General features: G+C 35.9%; 1 protein-coding gene across 1 annotated transcript; it reads right to left on the reverse strand.

The window, feature by feature from the left end:
- Window positions 1-19,845: 19,845 nt before the first annotated feature.
- LOC124508148 (olfactory receptor 4Q2) lies at window positions 19,846-20,778 on the reverse strand. The gene has a single exon (XM_047074564.1). The coding sequence runs from the start codon at window positions 20,776-20,778 to the stop codon at window positions 19,846-19,848; it is 933 nt and encodes a 310-aa protein (XP_046930520.1).
- Window positions 20,779-22,381: the final 1,603 nt, after the last annotated feature.

A 22,381-nucleotide genomic window follows, 5' to 3' on the forward strand; every position in this document is an offset into this window, starting at 1 on the left:
GGGCCCCCAAAGTTGAGGATTTCCATTTGAGGGCACCTGGGTGGCTCAGTCAGTTAAGCATCCAACTCTTGGTTTTAGCTCAGGTCATGATCTCACAGTTCATGAGTTAAAGCCCCACATTGGGATCTGTGCTGTCAGTGCAGAGCCTGCACTGAGAGATTCTCTTTCTCTCCCTCTCTCCCTCTCTCCACCCCTCCCTGTCTCTCTGTCTTTAAAAAATAAAAATAAAAATAAAAAACGATTTCCATTTGAAGTAAAATTCCATTCCTATACATGGGGAACAATTTTTTTCATTCCTAACTCTTCCTCCTTGATCTTAGATGCAGTTTGAAGAAAAGATTCAGTAGACTTTCATAAAAATGTATGTCCAAACATTGGGTTTCCTGGTATTGCCTCCTTCCTCCACTAGGAGGGCCCTGAGGATCTTGCCCAAGGAAGTGACACTTTTGCAATTCTATGGTTCTGTTTAACAAACACTCCTCTCCAGTTTTTCTGATAAAGGAACTCTTCGACTTTCAATGCTCTTGTGTCCTGCTCTGGGGCTCCTAGGAAAGCTATACTTTAACATTTACCAAGATACGAATGGCTTAGCCAGACTTCAAAACATGGGCTCAGTTTCTGCCCCAGCATATATTTTACATCTGCTTCTTTAGCAAGTAACATAGAAGAAACATTTCAAACTAAAGGTAAGAGTAAAAACCTCCCTAAGTTCCATTCCCATACCTCTAAAGCCTGCAGCCTTGCACATACTACAAGCATAACATGAAGTTTATAATTTTCTGCAGTGTCTTTCCTCATGATGATTTGTAACTATTGATGTAACAAAAAAATATATATAACCCTGCATTAAACATTCCTTCTCCTGAGCACTCTCTTATTTGTAAAGATTGTGTATTCTAGGCAGCTGTCCTAACTTGGGCTCCAATAAAACTCTCTTCCTCTTTTTTAGAGATTCTGAAAGGTTTGTTGATTTTGTGTTGACATATCTAGAACCAGACTTTCTCTCTACGAGAAAAGTGCTTGTGTTATATAATTTTGATACTACATCTGTTTTCAATGAACCATTTAATCTGAAGTTTTCAGGCTGTCTTTATTAAATTCAGTCCATTTTTATTTCCATTTAGATTCTTCAAATGCAGGTAATTTGAAAATTAATTTAAAGACCATAACAATTCTCTCTGTATGCAACTCTCTCCTTTGATACTCAGTCATGTGAAGGCTAGCTTCCTTGGGCTCACCAATATCTCAGCTTTATCTCAACTCAGGGAGTTCATCAGACTCTATCTGGGTTTCTCTTCTCTGTGATGCCGCCTGCAAACTCTCACAGCAAAGAACTGGGCAATTGCAGGATTCACTTAATTTGTTTCCTGTCCCTTAGGGACTGTCCTGTCCTTCACTGCCTGGTGTCCACGATTCTGAGAACTGTTATTTCATGTTTCTAAGTTGTTTCAGAAGGGAGAGCAAATCCAGTCCCTGCTACTCCATCTTAGAAGCGGAAGACATGGTCTGTGTGACTGACATAAAATTTTTCCTGAAAATAAGCCTTGATATGAGTGAGATAAATGGAGTATAAGATTATAGCATTGCCATTGGAGGTACTGGGTGAAAAGTAGAGGCTCAACATGAAAAGGTTTAAAGAAGAAGAAAACCCAAAGGTTACACTGTCAAATGCACAATTTTGCTCAATTAGAAATTGAAAACAGTGACTCTAAATAGTGGAGAGTAGCTCTATTGCCAAACTCTGAGATATATCAACAGAATGATAATTTCTTTACATTCTGTCAAATGATTTTTTTCTGCATGTATTAAAATAATAATATATTTTTTCTTGACTCTGTTAACTTAGTATTACACTGAGAAGTTTTGTAAAATTGGACCATCTTTGATAAATCCTCCCAGGATAAAACCCACTTGGTTAAATAACACTTAAATAAAATATTGGTTTGAGTTTGTAAAAGTATTCATTTTTTTGTATTTGTTTTAATAATTAGTAAGGTTTTTTTATAATTTTATTTTGCTGTTCTTTTCTTCCTTTGGCATCAAATTTATACTAGCCTTATAAGTTTGACAACTTATTTTTTCTGGAACACTTATGTAGGGGAAGACATCTATTTCCCAAAAAATTTAGCAAAATCAATTATAAAGCTTTTACTGCCTGGTATGTTGGAAGAAGAATTAAACAGGGAAAGCATTGATAACAAAACTCAATTTCTTTTTGGCTTTATTTTTATTTTGATCCCGTCAGAAGTATATTTTATTGCTATTTAAATAACACTTTATTTGGGATTCTGGGAAGATGGCGGTGTAGGAGGACACTGAGCTCACCGCGTCCTGCGGATCACTTAGATTCCACCCACACCTGCCTAAACCCAGAAAATCACCACAAGACTAGCAGAACGGATTCTCCGGAGCCAAGCATAGAAGAGAGGTCCACGGAAGAGGGTAGGAAGGACAGAGAGGCTGTGCGCGCGCTACACGGACTGGCAGGAGGGTGGGGGGGGTGGGGGGGGAGGGGGGGGGAGGGGGAGAGGGGCAGCCCACCGGCAAAGTAGAGCCCCTGAGTCCGGCTTGCAAAAGTGAAGGTGCCCCACGGAGTGGGTTCAGACAGCAAGCAGGACTTAACGTCTGGAAGGTTATAAGCTAACAGCTCTGCTCAGAGAGTGGGAGGGCTGGAGAAAAATGGGAGGGAGACTTGTTGAGTCCTGGACAACAGAGCGCAGCTTGTTGGGGAACAAAGGCACTCGCCAGTACCATCTCCTTCACCCATTCCCCCAGCCAAAATCCCAAAGGGAACCAGTTCCTGCCAGGGAACTTGCTTGCACCATGCAAACACCTAACGCTCTGCTTCTGCGGATCCATTCCTCTAGCAGGTCTGACTCCCTCCTGGTGCTGCAGGGCCGCTCCCGAAGCCGATCACCAAAGGAAAAGCGAGCTGTGCCTGGCCCTCCCGCCCCAGTGCACCTTGCCGATCCACCCAGGCTAATACACTAGATCCCCAGCACCACAATCCTGGCAGTGTGCAAGTAGCTCAGATGGGCCACGCCACGCCACCCCACAGTGAATCCCGCCGCTAGGAGAGGGGAAGAGAAGGCACACACCAGTCTGACTGTGGCCCCAGCGTGGGTTGGGGGCAGACATCAGGTCTGACTGCGGCCCCGCCCACCAACTCGAGTTATTCAAGACAGCACAGGGGAAGTGCCCCATAGTCCCGCACGACTCCAGGGACTATCCAAAATGACGAAACGAAAGAATTCCCCTCAAAAAAACCTCCAGGAAATAACGACAGCTAACGAACTGATCAAAAAGGATTTCAACAATACAACAGAAAGTGAATTTAGAATAATAGTCATAAAATTAATTGGTGGGCTTGAAAACAGTATAGAGGACAGCAGAGAATCTCTTGCTACAGAGATCAAGGGACTAAGGAACAGCCAGGAGGAGCTAAAAAAAATGCTCTTAATGAGCTGCAAAATAAAATGGAGACGACCACAGCTCAGATTGAAGAGGCAGAGGAGAGAATAGGTGAACTAGAAGATAAAATTATGGAAAAAGAAGCTGAAAAAAAGAGAAAAAAATCCAGGAATATGAGGGGAAAATTAGAGAACTAAGTGATGCACTAAAGAGAAATAATATACACATAATTGGTATTTGAGAGGAGGAAGAGAGAGGGAAAAGTGCTGAAGGTGTCCTTGAAGAAATAATAGCTAAGAACTTCCCGGATCTGGGGACGGAAAAAGGCATTGAAATATAAGAGGCACAGAGAACTCCCTTCAGTTGTAACCTGAATCAATCTTCTGCATGACATATTATAGTGAAACTAGCAAAATAAAAGGATAAAGAGAAAATTCTGAAAGCAGCTAGGGATAAACAGGCTCTAACATATAAAGGGAGACCTATAGGACTCGTGACTGATCTCTCTACTGAAATTTGGCAGGGCAGAAAAGAATAGCAGGATCTTCAATGTGATGAACAGAAAAAATATGCAGCCGAGAATCCTTTATCTAGCAAGTCTGTCATTTAGAATAGAAGGAGAGATAAAGGTCTTCCCAAACAAAAACTGAAGGAATTCGTCACCACTAAACCAGCCCTACAAGAGATCCGAAGGGGGATCCTGTGAGACAAAGTACCAGAGATATCGCTACAAGCATGAAACCTACAGACATCACAATGACTCTAAACCCATATCTTTCTATAATAACACTGAATGTAAATGGACTAAATGCACCAACCAAAAGACATAGGGTATCAGAATGGATAAAAAAACAAGACTCATCTATTTTCTGTCTACCAGAGGCTTATTTTAGACCTGAGGACACCTTCAGATTGAAAGTGAGGGTACGGAGAACTATTTATCATCCTACTGGAAGTCAAAAGAAAGCTGGAGTAGCCATACTTATATCAGACTAGAAACTAGACTTTAAATTAAAGGCTGTAACAAGAGATGAAGAAGGGCATTATATAATAATTACAGGGTCTATCCATCAAGAAGAACTAACAATTATAAATGTCTATGTGCTGAATACGGGAGCCCCCGAATATATAAAACAATTACTCATAAACAGAAGCAACCTTATTGATAAGAATGTGGTCATTGCAGGGGACTTTAACACCCCACTCACAACAATGGATAGATCATCTAGACACATGGTCAATAAAGAAACAAGGGCCCTGAATGACACATTGGATCAGATGGACTTGACAGATATATTTAGAACTCTGCATCCCAAAGCAACAGAATATACTTTCTTCTCGAGTGCACATGGAACATTCTCCAAGATAGATCACATACTGGGTCATAAAACAGCTCTTCATAAGTATACAAGAATTGATATCATACCATGCACACTTTCAGACCACAATGCTATGAAGCTTGAAATCAACCACAGGAAAGAGTCTGGAAAACCTCAAAAAGCATGGAGGTTAAAGAACACCTTATAAAGGAATGAATGGGTCAACCAGGCAATTAGAGAAGAAATTTAAAAATATATGGAAACAAATGAAAATGAAAATACAATAATCCAAAAGCTTTGGATGCAGCAAAGGCAGCCCTGAGAGGAAAATACATTGCAATCCAGGCCTATCTCCAGAAACAAGAAAAATCCCAAATACACAACATAACAACACACCTAAAGGAAATAGAAGCAGAGCAGCAAAGACACCCCAAAAAAAGCAGAAGAAGAGAAACAATAAAGATCAGAGCAGAAATAAACAATATAGAATCTAAAACAACAGTAGAGCAGATCAACGAAACCAAGAGTTGTTTTTTGAAAAAATAAACAAATTTGATAAACCTCTACCCAGGCTTCTCAAAAAGAAAAGGGAGAGGACCCAAATACATAAAATCATGAATGAAAATGTAATTCTTACAACGAATCCGTCAGAAATACAAGCAATTATCAGGGAATCTATAAAGAGCTCACCAAACTCCACACCCGAAAAACAAATAATCCAGTGAAGAAATGGGCAGAAAACATGAATAGACACTTCTCTAAAGAAGACATCCAGATGGCCAACAGGCACATGAAAAGATGTTCAGCGTCGCTCCTTATCAGGGAAATACAAATCAAAACCACACTCAGGTATCACCTCACGCCAGTCAGAGTGGCCAAAATGAACAAATCAGGAGACTATAGATGCTGGCGAGGATGTGGAGAAACGGGAACCCTCTTGCACTGTTGGTGGGAATGCAAACTGGTGCAGCCGCTCTGGAAAACAGTGTGGAAGTTGCTCAAAAAGTTAAAAATAGACCTACCCTATGACCCAGCAGTAGCACTTCTAGGAATTTACCCAAGGGATACAGGAATACTGATGGATGGGGGCACTTGTACCCCAATGTTTATAGCAGCACTCTCAACAATAGCCAAATTGTGGAAAAAGCCTAAATGTCCATCAACTGATTAATGGATAAAGAAATTGTGGTTTATAGACACAGTGGAGTACTACGTGGCAATGAGAAAGAATGAAATATGGCCCTTTGTAGCAACGTGGATGGAACTGGAGAGTGTGATGCTAAGTGAAATAAGCCATACAGAGAAAGACAGATACCATATGGTTTCACTCTTATGTGGATTCTGAGACACTTAACAGAAACCCATGAGGGAGGGAAAGGAAAAAAAAAAAAAAAGAGGTTAGAGTGGGAGAGAGAGCCAAAGCATAAGAGACTCTTAAAAACTGAGAACAGGGGCACCTGGTTAGTTCAGTCGGTTGGGCATCCAGCTCAGGTCATGATTTCACAGCTTTTGAGTTCAAACCCCGCGTTGGGCTCTGTGCCAACAACTCAGAGCCTGGAGCCTGCTTCAGATTCTGTGTCTCCCTCTCTCTCTCTGCCCCTCCCCTGCTCATGGTTCGTCTCTCTCTGTCTCAAATATAAATAAAAACATCAAAAAAATTTAAAAAATAAAAATAAAAAAAACTGAAAACAAACTGAGGGTTGATGGGGGGTGGGAGAGAGGGGAGGGTAGGTGATGGGCATTGAAGAGGACACATTTTGGGATGAGCACTGGGTGTTATATGGAGACTAATTTGACAATAAATTTCATTTAATAAAAAAAAAATAAATAAATAACACTTTATCTTTCTACCATTTATATGTAAGCAATTTTACTGAAGAATTACATACATGCAGAGGAGTACACAAATAATAATTTGATAACCCAAACTTTCAAAAAGTGAACACACTTCCGTAACCACCCACATGGAGAAACATTGCCAGTACACCCAAAATTCCTTCACTCCCCTCCCATTCTTTACCACCGAGGGCACAGTTACAACTTTTCATGCATACATTTTTTTTCTTGAACTTACAGAAATCAAATTATATCATATGTGTACTTATGCCACAAACATCTATAAATGACTGTTTTGTCTTTTTGTTTTCAAAATGTACGGCTTTTGGTTTTTTTTCCTTGTTCCTAGAGAGGATCTCTAGCAAAATGTTAGACAAAAGCTATCATATTGGGAATCGTGGGCTCATTTCCTATATCATGGGAAAATCTTTTAAAAATTCACATGAAGTAGGATTTTTCCAGTAGATCTTTGTTGATATCCTCTGTAAGATTAAGTAATTCCCTGCTATTTTTATTTTTAGGGAGTTTTATCATGAGTGGGTGATGAATTTCATCCAATTTTCAACATTTATTGAATTAAGTAAACAATTATTTTTATATTTTATTATTCTTTTTTTTGGTGCTATTCCATGCATCATAGTTTTAGTGCTATGCTTTTAATAACACTTTCAATTTTTGTATTGCTGGTGTATAGAAATATAATGGACTTTTAAAACTTCATATTTTAAAATACAGATTTATGGGTATTACAATAATAGTGTGGAAAGTTCCTTTGTGCTTTTTATCTAATTTCTCTCAATCCTTTATTTTATATAACTGTCATAGAGGATCAAATCCAGGAAATTGACATTGGAACAATATGCATTATTCTATGTCATTTTATCATAGACATATGTCACTTGTTAGATTCATGTAACCACCAACCCGGTTAAGATACAGAATTATTCCATCACCAAAACTTTCTCCCTTGTGCCCATTCTCCCCATCATCTTTAAACCCCTGGCAACAGTTCATCTGTTTTCCAACTCTGTAGTTTTGTCATTTGTAAAATGTTATGTAAAGGAAGTCAAACAGTATGGTGTCTTTGAGGTTGAGATTTTCTCTCTTAGAATAATGTTGAGACATAATCAAGTTGTTGAAGTGTCAGTGGCCCATTCCTTTTTATTGCTGAGTAATACTCCCTGGTTTGAATATTGTATAATTTGTTTATTCACACACTTATTGAGGGATGTTTTGGTTGTTTGCAGTTTTTGATTATTGCAAATAAAGGTGCTGAAAATTTGTGTCTCATTTGTGGATATAAATCATCATTTCTCTGTGATATACATCCAGGGGTGCTATTGCTAGGACATATAACAACTGTGTGCATAGTCTTTTGTGAAACTGTCAAATTATTTTGTAGAGGAGCTGGATCGGTTCATGTAGAGATCCGGTTCATGCACATCCTCACCAGTATTTAGTATTCTCACTATTTTTAAAATTTCAACTGATTTAATAGACATGTAGTCATATACCGTTGTGGTCTTAGTATGAACTTTCCTCAAAACTAGTGATCTGAACATCTTTTCAAGTATTGCTACACACATATATGTTTTAGTGAGATATTTCTATCCAGTTTCTAATTAGATTTTTTTTTCCTGTGGAGCTGTGAGAATTCTTTGCATATTCCAATGATAGGTGATTTTTCAGATATGTGGCTTGGAGTTTCCTTAAGAATATGGAACTATATAAATTACCTGTTTTATGTTGGGTGAGTTGGGCTAGTTTTTGAAAATGAGGACCATTTTGTCTAAGTTGTCAAATTTACATGTGTCATATTCTCATATTATGTTATTGATATCTGCAAGCTGTGTGGTGTTATTCCCTGTTTTATTCCTGACATTGGTGATTTATGTATTATCTCTTTTCTTCAGTCTTGCTAGAGGTTTATTTATTTTATTGCTCTTTTCAAAGAACCAGGTTTCTATTTCATGACTTTATTATTTTTCTTCTTTCAACTTCATTGATTCCTGCTCTTCTCTTTATTATGTACTTTTTGCTTGCTTTGGATTTATTTTGCTCTTGTTTTTCCAGGTTCTTGATGTGGGAACTGATATAACTGATTTGAGACTTTTCCTTTTCTCTAATATAAGCACTTCATGGTATAAATTTCCCTTTCAGTGTTCATTTAACTTTGTCTCATGGATTCTGATTTGTATTTTCATCTTTGTTCAGTCCAGTATATTTTTTATTGTACTTGAAATTTCTGCTATGACTCATGAATTATTTAAAAGTGTTTTCTTTAGTTTCTAGGTATTTGAAAATTATCCAATTATCTTTCTATTCTTGCTTTCCAGTTTGAGTGAACCATAGTTAGAGAACAACCTTTCTATAATTTTAATTGTCTTAAATTTTTTGAGGTTATTTTAATGGCCCAAGATATGGTCTGTTGTGCTAATTGTTTTGTATTTGAAAAGAATGTATATTCTGCTGTAGCTGGATGGAGTATTCTAATAAAGTTTGATAAAGTTCTGTCAGTTGATGGTATAGTCACATTCTATATACTTAATGAATTTCCATCTAGTTCTATCAGTTGTTGAGAGAGGGGTGCTGAAGTCTCTATTATTGTGAATTTGCCTATTTTTCCTTTCAGCCTTATCAGGTTTTGCCTCACATATTTTGCAGTTCTCTTGTTTGGTGTATATACACATTTAGGATTGCTATTTCTTCTTTTTTTTTTATTCTTTTTTTTTATATATGTAATTTATTGACAAATTGGTTTCCATACAACACCCAGTGCTCATCCCAAAAGGTGCCCTCCTCAATACCCATCACCCACCCTCCCCTCCCTCCCACCCCCCATCAACCCTCAGTTTGTTCTCAGTTTTTAACAGTCTCTTATGCTTTGGCTCTCTCCCACTCTAACGTCTTTTTTTTTTTTTCCTTCCCCTCCCCCATGGGTTTCTGTTAAGTTTCTCAGGATCCACATAAGAGTGAAACCATATGGTATCTGTCTTTCTCTGTATGGCTTATTTCACTTAGCATCACACTCTCCAGTTCCAGGATTGCTATTTCTTCTTGTTGGACTGTCCCTTTTGTCATTGTGTAATGTCCTTCAATGCCTCTGATAATTTTCTTTGTTCTGAATGTATCTGATATTAATAGTTATTCCAGATTTTACAGGTGTTTACATGGTCTAACTTATTAATTTTCAACTACTGTATCATTATATTTGAATTAAGTTTCTTATAGATGGCATTAAACTGTCTTTTTTCCCACTTTGCCAACTTCTCTCCCTAAATTGGTGAATTTAAACTATTTATATTTGATGAAATGTTGATGTTAGGTCTGAGTCTCCCAAGTTATTTTTTAATTTTATGCTCCCTCATTTTTCATTTCTCTCTGTTCTTTTTTTCTTCTGTCCTGGGGCTTACTTGAAAATTTACAATTTTATTTTGATCTATCTATAGAGTCTTAAATGTATCTCTTTTGTTCTAGCTTTGTGGAGACATAATTGACACAAAATGTTGTGTATGTTATGTAAGTTTTAGGTATAAAATTTATTGATTCATACACATGTTTTCCAAAATGATTACCACTATAGTGTTAGTCAACACATTCTTCACCTTACATAATTACCTTTCTTTTTGTGGTTAGAAATTTAATATATACAATCTCAGCAATCTTAAAATATATAATACATTATTATTCAGTATAATCTCGGGCTGTACATTAGGTCCTGAAAACTTGTCTTATACCTGGAAGTTGTACACTTTGCTAACTTTTCTGAGTTCTCTCAAACCCATGCCTCTGGTAAATAACATTATATTTTCACCTGCTTTAAGCTTATGTTTTTAGATTCCATGTATAAGTGATATCATACAGTATTTGTCTTTCTCTGACTTATTTTACTTAGCATAGTGCCTTCAGGATCCATCCATATTGCCACAAATAGCAAGATTTCATTTATTCTCATGGCTGAATAATATTCATTGTGTGTGTGTGTGTGTGTGTGTGAGTGTCTATATCTCAGATTTTCTTTACCGACTTACCTGTTGACAGTTATGTAGGTTGTTTCCATATCTTGGCAATTGTGGACAATGCTGCAATGAACATGGGAGTGCTTTTGAGATCCTTTTTTCATTTTCTTTAGATGTATACCAAGAAGTGGGATTGCTGGATCATATGGTAGTTCCATTTTTAATTTTTTAAATTCTTTTCTGTAGTGGCTGCACAAGTTCATATTCACACCAACAGTGCACAGATTCCTTTTCTCCACATCCTCACCAATACTTACCTCTTGTCTTTTTTGATGACAGTCATTCTAACATGTATGAGGTGATATCTCATTGTGATTTTAATTTACATTTCCCTGATGATTAGTGACCTAGGGTACCTTTTCATGTACCTGTTGGCTAGTTGAATGTCATCTTTGGAAAAATTCTATTCAGTTTCTCTCCCTATTTTTTGTTTGCTTGTTTGTTTGTTTTGAGAGAGAACAAGAGCGTGAACTGGGGGAGAGGCAGAGAAGGAGAATCTTAAGCAGTGCAGAGTCCAACATGGGGCTCTATCTCACAACTGTAGGATCATGACCTGAACCAAAATTAAGTCACTTAACCAACTGAGCCACCCATGTGCCTCTCTCTCTGCCTATTTTTGTCAGATTGTTTATTGATTAATTGGTTGCTATTCAGTTGTAGAATTTCCTTATATATTTTGGATATCAACTTCTTAACATATATATGATTTGCAAGTATTTTGTCCTATCCTGTAGGATGCCTTTTCATTTTGTTGTTTCTTTTGTTATGAAAAAGCTATTTGATGTCCCACATTTTGATTTTTGCTTTTGTTGCTTATTGCTTTTGGTATCAGATCCAAAAACTCATTGCTAAGACTAATGTCAAGGGATTTTCCCTATGTATTCTTCTAGGAGTTTTATGGATTCAGGTATTATTTTTGTCTTTAATCCATTTCAAGTTAATTTTTTGTCAGTTTTGTAAGACAGGGGTCTAATGTCATTTTTCTGTCTGGGTTATCCAGTTTTCCAGCACTATTTATTGAAGGGACTACACTTTCCTCATTGACTATTCTTTACTCCCTTGTCAAATACTAGTTGACTGTATGTGACTTGCCTCTCAACTCTATTCCAGTGGTCTGTATGTCTGTTTTTATGCCAATGACCATTCTGTTTTGATTATATTATAGCTTTGTAGTCAAGAAGTATAATTACTCCAGTGTTGGTTTCCTTTCTCAGGATTTTTTGTGGGTATTCGGAATCTTTTGTGGTTTCATACAAATTTCATGATTGTTTTTTTTTAATTCTTTGAAAAATTACTATTGTAATATTGATAGGAATAACATTAAATATATAGAAGTCTTTGGATAGTATGGACATTTTAACAATATTATTTTTTCCATTCTATGAACACAAGATGTCTTCCTATTTATGTCTTTTTTCAATTTCTTTCATCAAAGTCTTGTAGTTTTCAGTGTACAGATCTTTCACCTCCTTGATCGAATTTATTCTTAAGTAATGTATTGCTTTTTATGCTATTGTGAATGGGATTGTTTTATTTCTTTTTTAGATGTCTGGTTGTTAGTGTATAGAAATGTAACTGATGTATCTGTGTTGATTTTGTACCCTGAAACATTTCTGAATTTGTTGATTTGTATCTAGGATGATATCACGTGCAAACAAAAACAATTTTATTTTTTCTTTTCTGATTTAGATGCCTTTTATTTCTTGTTCTTGCTGGTTGCTCTGACTAGGTCTTCCAGTACTATGTTGAGTAGGAGTGGTGAGATAGGGCACTCTTGCCTTGTTCCTGATCTTAGATAATAAGCTTTCAACCTTTCATTGTTGAGTGTGATGTTAATTGTGGGCTTGTCATATATAGCCTTTATTATGTTGAGATTTGTTCCTTCTATACCAACTTGAGTTTGTTTTTTTGTTTTTTTTTAATCATGGTAAGGTATTTTGTCAAATGCTATTTCTGCACCTATGGAGATGATCATATGATTTTTATCTATCATTTTGTATAAATGGTGTATCCTATTTGTTGATTTGCATATGTTGAAACATTACATCCCGGGGATAAATCCTGCTTGTCCACAGTATATGATACTTTTAATATGGAATTGAATTGGATTTGTTAATATTTTGCTGATAATTTTTGCATATATGTTTCTCAGGGATATTTGCCTATATTCATATTATAGTGTACTTATTTAGCTATGGTACCAAGGTAATTCTGGCATTGTAAAGTAAGGTAGAATTTTTCCTTCATGTGCATTTTTTATCCTTTTGACAATTTTAAGAATTGATGTCACTTATTTTTTAGTGTTTGGTAAAATTTGCCAGTAACACCACCTAGTGCCAAACTTCATGACTCAATCTTGGTAGGCTGTATGTTCCTAGGAATTTATCCATTTCTTCTCGGTTATCCAGTTTGTTGGTGTATAATTGTTAATAATCTTTCATGATTCTTTGTATTTTTTTGTGGCATCTGTTGTAATGTCTGTGCTTTCATTTCTTATTTTGAATCTTTCTTAGTCTAGCTGAAAGGTTATCAGTTTTGTTATGTTTAAAAAAAAAAAACAGCTCTTAGTAGAAGGAACACAGAAAAGCACATTTATTCCATCTTGTCTCAGATCTAGGAGTCCACAGTTGATTAAAATAAAATACTGACTCTGTTTCCAGTGATTGTGCTAAACTCATTTATAGATTTGACTTTTTGTAGGTTCATTTCAATTTCCCATATACATATATTGTGTCATTTGTGAATAGTGAGTAGTTTTTTTCTTTTCCAATTCTTCTTCCGTTTTCTTTTTCCTGCCTCATTACACCATTAGACCCTTGAAAACAGTGCTGAATTAAAGTTATAATTCCCAGTGTTCTTACCTGTTTTCCATTGTCAAGGTGAAAGTATTTAATGTTCAATAGTGAACACAATATTTATTTTAGGTATTTGTATAAATACTCTTTATCAGATTAAATGTTTTCTGGTATAAGATTCTATGTTGTTCTAAGTTTATAAGTTTTTTAATGAATTGGTGTGAACTTTTTCAAATGTTTTACTATATCTATCAGGATGTAAACATGGTTAATTACATAAATTAATTTTTGAATGTTAAATCAGCCTTACATACCTGAAATAATACAAGTTATATTATCTTTTTTTATGTCAGATTCATTTTGCTAACATTTTACTAAGGATTATTACATTCATGTTCAAAGGTGAAATTAAATTTTCTTTTAAACCTCAAGTCATGTTTTAGAATTAAAGATAAGCTGGTAGCATAAAAAGATTTAAAATTTGTTTTCCATTTTTCACAGGAAGAGTTACCTCCTTATATGTTTGAAGAATTCACTAGTGGATTTTCTTTGTGGGAATGATTTTAAGAATAGATTTAATATTTTTAATATATCTCAGCTTACTGCCTCGAATAGTTGTAGTGTTCAGGAAATTTTATTCAAATTATTGAACTTCTTGGTATAATTCACTTGGCCATTGCAATGGGTGGAGGATATTCAAGAGGTAGTGTGAGATTCACCACATGCCTTTTCCCCTGCTTTAATGATAATAGAATCCCAAGTAGAGGTGGAGCAGAGACCAACTGTTGTTCTGCACCCTATATTAGTAATGTGGTAGGAATGAAGAATAAATACTAGTTGTGTTAAGAGAATGAAATTTTAGGGATCATTTGTGATTTAATCATAAACTGAACCATACTGGCAGCATTGGTTAGAATTATTTTTATTGACGTATAATTAACATACAGTGTTATATGTTGGTTTCAGTTTTAAATATAATAATTCAACAATTCTATGCATTACTCAGTGCTCATCACAGTAAATATACTCTTAATCCACTTCATCTATTTCATCCACCCCCCCCACCCCCACCAATCTCTCCTCTGGCAACCACCTGTTTATTCTCTGTGTTTAAGAGTCTGGTTTTTTGTCTATGTTTTTCTATGATCTATTTTTTAAATTCCACATATGAGTGAAGTGTTGTATTTGTCTTTCTGTGACTCACTTATTTCACTTAGCATTATACCCTCTAGGTCTACCCATGTTGTTGTAAATGGCAAAATCTCATTATTTTTTATGGCTGAGTAATATTCCATTTCGTGTATATACACACACACACACGTGGGCACATACACACACACACGCCACATCTTTATCCATTCATTTGTGGATGGACATATTTAGGTTGCTTCAGTATCTTCACTCTTGTAAATAATGCTGCAATAAACATAGGGGTGCATGTATCTTTTCAAATTTGTGTTTTTGTTTTCTTTGAGTAACCTGAAAAGACCCTGACTAGACAAAGCAATTTTTTTTGTTTTTTATTATATGAAATTTATTGTCAAATTAGTTTCCATACAACACCCAGTGCTCATCCCAAAAGATGCCCACTTCAATGCCCATCACCTACCCTCCCCTCCCTCCCACCCCCCATCAACCCTCAGTTTGTTCTCAGTTTTTAACAGTCTCTTATGCTTTGACTCTCTTTCTCACTCTAACCTCTTTTTTTTTCCTTCCCCTCCCCCATGGGTTTCTGTTAAGTGTCTCAGGATCCACATAAGAGTGAAAACATATGGTATCTGTCTTTCTCTGTATGGCTTATTTCACTTAGCATCACACTCTCCAGTTCCATCCACGTTGCTACAAAGGGCCATATTTCATTCTTTCTCATTGCCACGTAGTACTCCATTGTGTCTATAAACCACAATTTCTTTATCCATTAATCAGTTGATGGACATTTAGGCTTTTTCCACAATTTGGCTATTGTTGAGAGTGCTGCTATAAACACTGGGGTACAAGTGGCCCTATGCATCAATACTCCTGTATCCCTTGGGTAAATTCCTAGCAGTGCTACTGCTGGGTCATAGGGTAGGTCTATTTTTAACTTTTTGAGCAACTTCCACACTGCTTTCCAGAGTGGCTGCACTAATTTGCATTCCCACCAACAGTGCAAGAGGGTTCCCGTTTCTCCACATCCACTCCAGCATCTATAGTCTCCTGATTTGTTCATTTTGGCCACTCTGACTGGCATGAGGTGATATCTGAGTGTGGTATTGATTTGTATTTCCCTGATGAGGAGCGACGTTGAGCATGTTTTCATGTGCCTGTTGGCCATCTGGATGTCTTCTTTAGAGAAGTGTCTATTCATGTTTTCTGCCCATTTCTTCACTGGATTATTTGTTTTTCGGGTGTGGAGTTTGGTGAGCTCTTTATAGATTTTGGATACTAGCCCTTTGTCCGATATGTCATTGGCAAATATCTTTTCCCATTCCGTTGGTTGCCTTTTAGTTTTGTTGATTGTTTCCTTTGCTGTGCAGAAGCTTTTTATCTTCATGAGGTCCCAATAGTTCATTTTTGCTTTTAATTCCCTTGCCTTTGGGGATGTGTCAAGTAAGAAATTGCTGCAGCTGAGGTCAGAGAGGTCTTTTCCTGCTTTCTCCTCTAGGGTTTTGATGGTTTCCTGTCTCACATTCAGGTCCTTTATCCATTTTGAGTTTATTTTTGTGAATCGTGTCAGAAAGTGGTCTAGTTTCATTCTTCTGCATGTTGCTGTCCAGTTCTCCCAGCACCATTTGTTAAAGAGACTGTCTTTTTTCATTGGATATTCTTTCCTGCTTTAGACAAAGCAATTTTGAAAGAGAAGAGCAAAGCTGGAGGTATTATAATCCCAGATTTCAAGAAATACTACAAAGCTGTAGTAATCAGAATAGTATGGTAGTGGCACAAAAATAGACACATGCATCAATGCAACAGAATAAAGAATCGAGAAATAAACCTATGCATTTATGGTCAATTAATCTATGACAGGAAACAAGAATATACAATGGGAAAAAGACAGTCTCTTTCAAAAAATGGTACTGAGAAAACTGAACAGCTACATGCCAAAGAATGAAACTGGACCACTTTCTCACACTACACACACACAAAAAAAACCCACCTCAGAATGGATTAAAGACATAAACGTGAGACATGAAACCATAAAATTCCCAGAAGAGAGCACAGGCAGTAATTTCTTTGACATTGTCTATAGCAATATTTTTCTGTGTATGTCTCCAAACACAAGGAAAACAAAAGCAAAATTAACCTATTGGGACTTTACCAAAATAAAGTATTTGTACCATGAAGGAGACCGTCAACAAAACAAAAAGGCAACCTACTCAATTGGAGAAGATATTTGTGAATGATATATCTGATAAGGGATTAACATCCAAAATATATAAAGAACTTACACAATCCAACACCAAAAATTCCCCAAATAATCCAATTAAAATGGGCAAAGGACCATTTTTCCAAAGAATATATACAGATAGCCAGGAGACACATGAAAAGATGCTCAACATCACTCATAATCAGGGAAATGAAAATCAAAACCACTATGAAATGTCACTTCACACCTGTCAGAATGGCTAAAATCAAGAGATAAGAAATAACAAGTATTGATAAGGATGCATTGTTGATGTGAATGCAAATTGGTGCATCCACTGTGGAAAACAGTATGGAGGTTCCTAAAAAAAAACAAATAAATAAAAATACCATATTATCCAGAATTTCCACTACTAGGTAAGAATTTTTGTTTAGAATCTGAGGTTTCATATTATTTGAATAAAAGCATTACATACTGAAGTTGAGATTTAAATGCACCAATCAACTTTAACTTTGTGTCTCAGTATCTTATTATAATAAACCTTTCTTATAGAATTTTATGTTGAAATGAAAGCAACCTTTGAAAAGGATAAGAAAAAAAGCAATTTTAAAATCAATTGTATGGTGAACAATTTCTGAGTATTTAAATATAAAGAAGCAATCCCTTTTTTTGTCTTTGAGAATTTCTAGAGATCTTTATTTATATTTATTATTATTATTTTAATGTTTATTCATTTTCAGAGAGAGAGAGAGAGAGAGAGAACATGAGCGGGGGGCGGGGGGCAGAGAGAGAGGGGGACAGAGGATCCAAAGTGGGCTCTGTGCTGATCGCAGAGAATCCGATGTGGGGCTAGAACTCACAACCCACGAGATCATGACCTGAGCTGAAGTAGGATGCTCAACCTACTAAGCCACCCAGGTGTCCTATATCTATATTTAGATACATTTATCCTATAGGATTTTCCATTATATGTTTCTTTATATTTCCTCAGAACATTGATTTTACCTAATTTTTTATCTTTTCCTTCTCCAAAATATTGAACTGTTTTTTAAATTCCCATTTCACTTTTTTCCATATATCATTGATTAGTGGGAAAATTCTACAGCACTAGAGTGCTGTATTAATTTGTAGTGAAAACTAAACTGGATTGTATCATGATTGCCTCAATTTTGCTGAATTTTGACCCTCAAATATCTCCTCCTTTTGTAATACTGTTATTAAAGTACTAAGAATTCAAATACACACTTCTCTGATTTCATAGATGAAAATCACATGATTTAAAGTTGTTTGTATTGTGAATTTGATTAATTAATATTTAGATATCTGACTTCTCTAACAATAATAATGTTATAATTTTTTTTTCATTAAGTCCTCCTTCTGTAATATCTCTCAGTGTTTCCTACTTCTCAATGAAAATTTACAAATTATCTTTCCAAGTACGGGAAAAGAAAACAACTCTGAAATATCTCTTCCTTAATCCTTACCACACTGATCAGAGAGCATATAAAAACCTCCTTCATTTATTGAACATGTTTTTATTGAATATCTTTTATTTTAGATATTTTAGAAAGTAAGCTTCAGGGATATAAAGATAATAAAGACAAAACTTCAGTCCCCAATGAATTTACCTAACATTCCTGGCTTCTGTCTCTGTTGCACAAATAAGTTGCTGAAAATGCTTCTATAATTTTCTTGCTTTAAAAGGCTGTAGAAATAAAAACTGCTTTATAGTCCATTTGTATTTTAGATTTGTATTTTGTGTCTAGTTTGTTTTTAACTTGAATGTCAATCAATTTTCCCATCTTTGATTATAAAATTTTAGTAAGGAGTACATAAGCCTATGAATTAGTCTTAATATAATTCTGAGGATAACCAATGCCAATAAGGGGTTTTTTATGATAATGGTTTTAGTAATATAAATTGTGCCTCACATTAATAATGAAAATGTCGTGGCTCATTTCTGTATACTTTCTAGCATCCTCCCTAAACCAGTTACAGTAGATAATATTGTTTACATAAGGCATATCAGCCAGTTTAAATTTTTACCATCTGTATTTTGCTGTCATTGAAAAATCAAATTTAATGAATAAATAATGGTGAACTCCTGTTATGAACCAAGCACCAAACTAGATACATTCACATCTATTGACATTTTTAGCCCTCACAAGGATAATGAGAAGTAGGCATCATTCTGTGCATGTTACAGTTGAGGAAATTAGTTTCAGTTAATTAAATGACTTGTCTAGATTCACTTGGCTTGTAATTCAAAGAAATTTAGTTGCACCCACACTATTAGACAATTGCTTTTTTTATGTTTATTTATTTTTGAAAGAAAGAGTATGGGCAGGGGAAGGGCAGAGAGAGAGGGAGACAGAATTCAAAGCAGTCTCCAGGCTCTGAACTGTCAGCACAGATCCTGACACAGGGCTTGAACTCAAGGACAATAAGATCATGACCTGAGCCTCAAGAACCTTGAGATCATGATCTGAGCTGAATTTGGATGCTTAACTGACTGAGCCACCCAGGAGCCCCTAGGCTATTGCTTTCTTAATTGCACTACGAGGTGGTAGTTAGTGGTGTGGTAATGTGATGAAACCAACTGATATATCCCATTAGTGTGTTGTTATACAGTCGTATAAATCAGATTTACTCTACTTCATCTAACTGATAACCATATAAATATTTTGTGAGAGTGAGAACCACATATATATTCCTTTTCCAGTTCAGACATCTGGCTAGAATGTGAAAATTGAGAAGAAAATCAAAGACAAGGTGAAGAAAGTGGTGAGAGTTTGGAAAGGGTAGTTTGTACCAGTGTGTGGCAGCAAACTAAATGGAAAGAATGAATGGAATAAGGTTTGATCAGATGAATGGATAGAATAGAAGAACACAGTTGACAGAAAAACAAAATGGATGCTTCAGGGAAGAAAAAGGAAGCAGAAGACAGAACAATTCACCATGAAAGGAGTTTTTCTGAGTATAATTATAGTGCCCTATCTAGTATTATGGTTTAATGGAAGAAAACCAAACAACTAGGCTACCTACTCTTAATTCCTTAGTGAAAAAGTATTTTAATTTCAGGTTTTTTGCTCTCAAAAACTCACTTTAACTGCTTATGTCTCCTACTTTTTCCAAGTAAGTCCACTCCTGTCCCACAGTTTCTGCATGGCTGACTTGACCTCTTTGTTCCGAAGCGTATAAATGAGGGGATTCATCATGGGGGTAATAACATTGTAGAGTACAGACACCATCTTGTCCACAGAAAAAGTGGAGAAGGGACGGGCATAGATGAAAATACAGGGTCCAAAGAAGAGTGTTACCACCATGAGGTGGGAGCCACAGGTGGAGAGTGCCTTTCGCCTTCCCTCCTTGGAGCGAATCTTGACCAGGATAGTGGAGTAGGAAGAAACCAGTACCACAAAGGAGCTGGTAGAGATCAACCCACTGTTAGATACCATTAGCAATTCAATGACAAAGGTGTCTGTACAGGCAAGTTTGATGACAGGGGGAACATCACAAAAGAAGTTGTCCACATGGTTTGGTCCACAAAAGGGCAGACGGATAGTGAGAATCGTCTGGACAGTAGAGTGCACAAATCCTCCCATCCAGGAGGCAGCTACCAACACACAGCATAATCCTCGACTCATGATAGTGGTATAATGCAGGGGGCGACAAATTGCAACATAGCGATCATAGGCCATCACTGTGAGCAGGAACATCTCAGCTGCCCCTACAAAATGCAGAAAGAAGAGCTGTGCAATGCATTGGTCATAGTGAATGAGCTTGTCATTATCAAGAAAGTCAGCCAGAAGCTTCGGAGTAGTTACTGTTGAATAACATAAGTCCAGGAAAGAGAGGTTGCCAAGAAGGAAATACATAGGTGATGAATTCAAATAGTTATCAAAGGCCACTGTGACCATGATGAGGACATTGCCTACCCAAGTGGACACATAGAAGAAAAGAAATAGTACAAATAGTCCTGCCTCAGTAGATGGTGTCTGCGAGAAGCCTGCCAGGACAAAGTCTGTCACCACCTCTGTTTGATTTTCATCCATTTGACCTGGCTCCCTGATCAAATAAATTAAACAAGACGCATTAGTAACATTGAAAGTGGGTGAGATATTTCACACAAAATACAAGAATCTTCTCATTTCAAAGGAGATATTTTTCTCTAGGATATATCCTGGTTGATTAGAAGAAATTTGTTTCTCCTGAGCTGATATTGAATATATATTCTCGAATAGTTCCAACTTTAAGACAATGATGAAGTGTCCAAGATATCTTGGAGCATGAAGGTCTACAGCCTTTAACTTTAACTTGATGCATCTCTGTCTCCCATTAATCAGTATTTTCCTTCTCTTTTCATTTTTACATTCATTCACAAGATGTAAGTTAACATTTCCCTGAAATATTAATTTTTAATAAAAATCTTCAGGAAAAAACCTTGAAGGTAGAATTTAAGATTCTGGTGAACAGGCATTAGGATTTGTAGAGGTTTTAATTTAGGATGGGAAGTTGACTATGTAGATGGTTAGGCTACTATAATATCCCTGTACCCTTTTCTGTCAGCATAACTCTTATGGGGCTCTACCCTGTGCAAACGAGTGTAGGAAGGATCAGGTTCCAGTTTGGGCTTATTGCTAGTTCATTGACCGTTGCCTAAGTTTCCTGGATATCTGCCTGTATGTAATACATTTCTGTTCAGCTTATTATTGTGTATAATTCATTTCTCATATTAAGTCATAGCTGTGGGCACAAGTTATGCCCTTCATTATATAAATAGAATGATAAAAGGGTAATTTATATGTTCAGGTGACTCCCTCTTTTGTCCTATCAAATTGAGTACAAGGAAATTACTTCCCTGCAATAAAAGAATTAGCATTTCAGGGAGTGTATATGTGTTTGTGTTTTTTATGCATTTATGTGAGCAATGGCTGCAAGGTGCTACCGCATGAGATGAAATAGGTGATAGTCCTATGAGGAATGTGGGGGCTCATGATAGCTGCTGTTGACTCAAATTCTACAGTTCTACAACACAGAGAACTATTTTTATCAAATAAGGGACATAATAATTTAAGTTTGGATATTGGTGATTTTTCTTTATCTCATCATAGTTTATGTATCCTCTATAAACTAAATATATATAGGCAATTCAATAAGAATAGTTTTGAAAAATTAATTTCAAACTATATAAAGTTTAGTTTAAACAAAATTTACATATGTCAGTAGAAATGTACTCTCTAACAATTATAAATATCAAAAAATAATATGAAGAAAAATCCAGAAATGTAAATATTATTTTGTTAAAATGATGTTTGCAAAAAGATACATTAACCTGAGAAAATGATTACATTAAAAAGGGAAAAAGACACCAAAGTACATTCAAAATATGACAAAATCTATATATACAGAAAAGTAAAGCTATAAGCAACTAGATTAAAGGTAAAGGCAACAAAATCTTCATAAATGTTGACTTTTATAGCTGGGCTTTTCTTTTTACTTATTAGTAGTTTCAAATTTGCTATAATATTTATGTATAAATACTAGTTTATTATGTATTATGATAAATACATAAACTTTCTGTGAATTTGTGTGGTTGTGCATATCCACAGGTCTTAGGACTTACTATTTTATTTTTATATGAAAACTCTGATGTTT

This window comes from Lynx rufus, unplaced genomic scaffold (genome assembly GCF_022079265.1).
Source record: "Lynx rufus isolate CCGP_SWC_20201006 ecotype Redwood Valley unplaced genomic scaffold, mLynRuf1.p SCAF_13, whole genome shotgun sequence".
In the NCBI taxonomy this organism is placed as follows: Eukaryota; Metazoa; Chordata; class Mammalia; order Carnivora; family Felidae; genus Lynx; species Lynx rufus.

What these genes read in the sequence shown, in the direction of transcription:
- LOC124508148 (XM_047074564.1), bottom strand. Translation starts at nt 20,778, where the DNA reads ATGGATGAAAATCAAACAGAGGTGGTGACAGACTTTGTCCTGGCAGGC.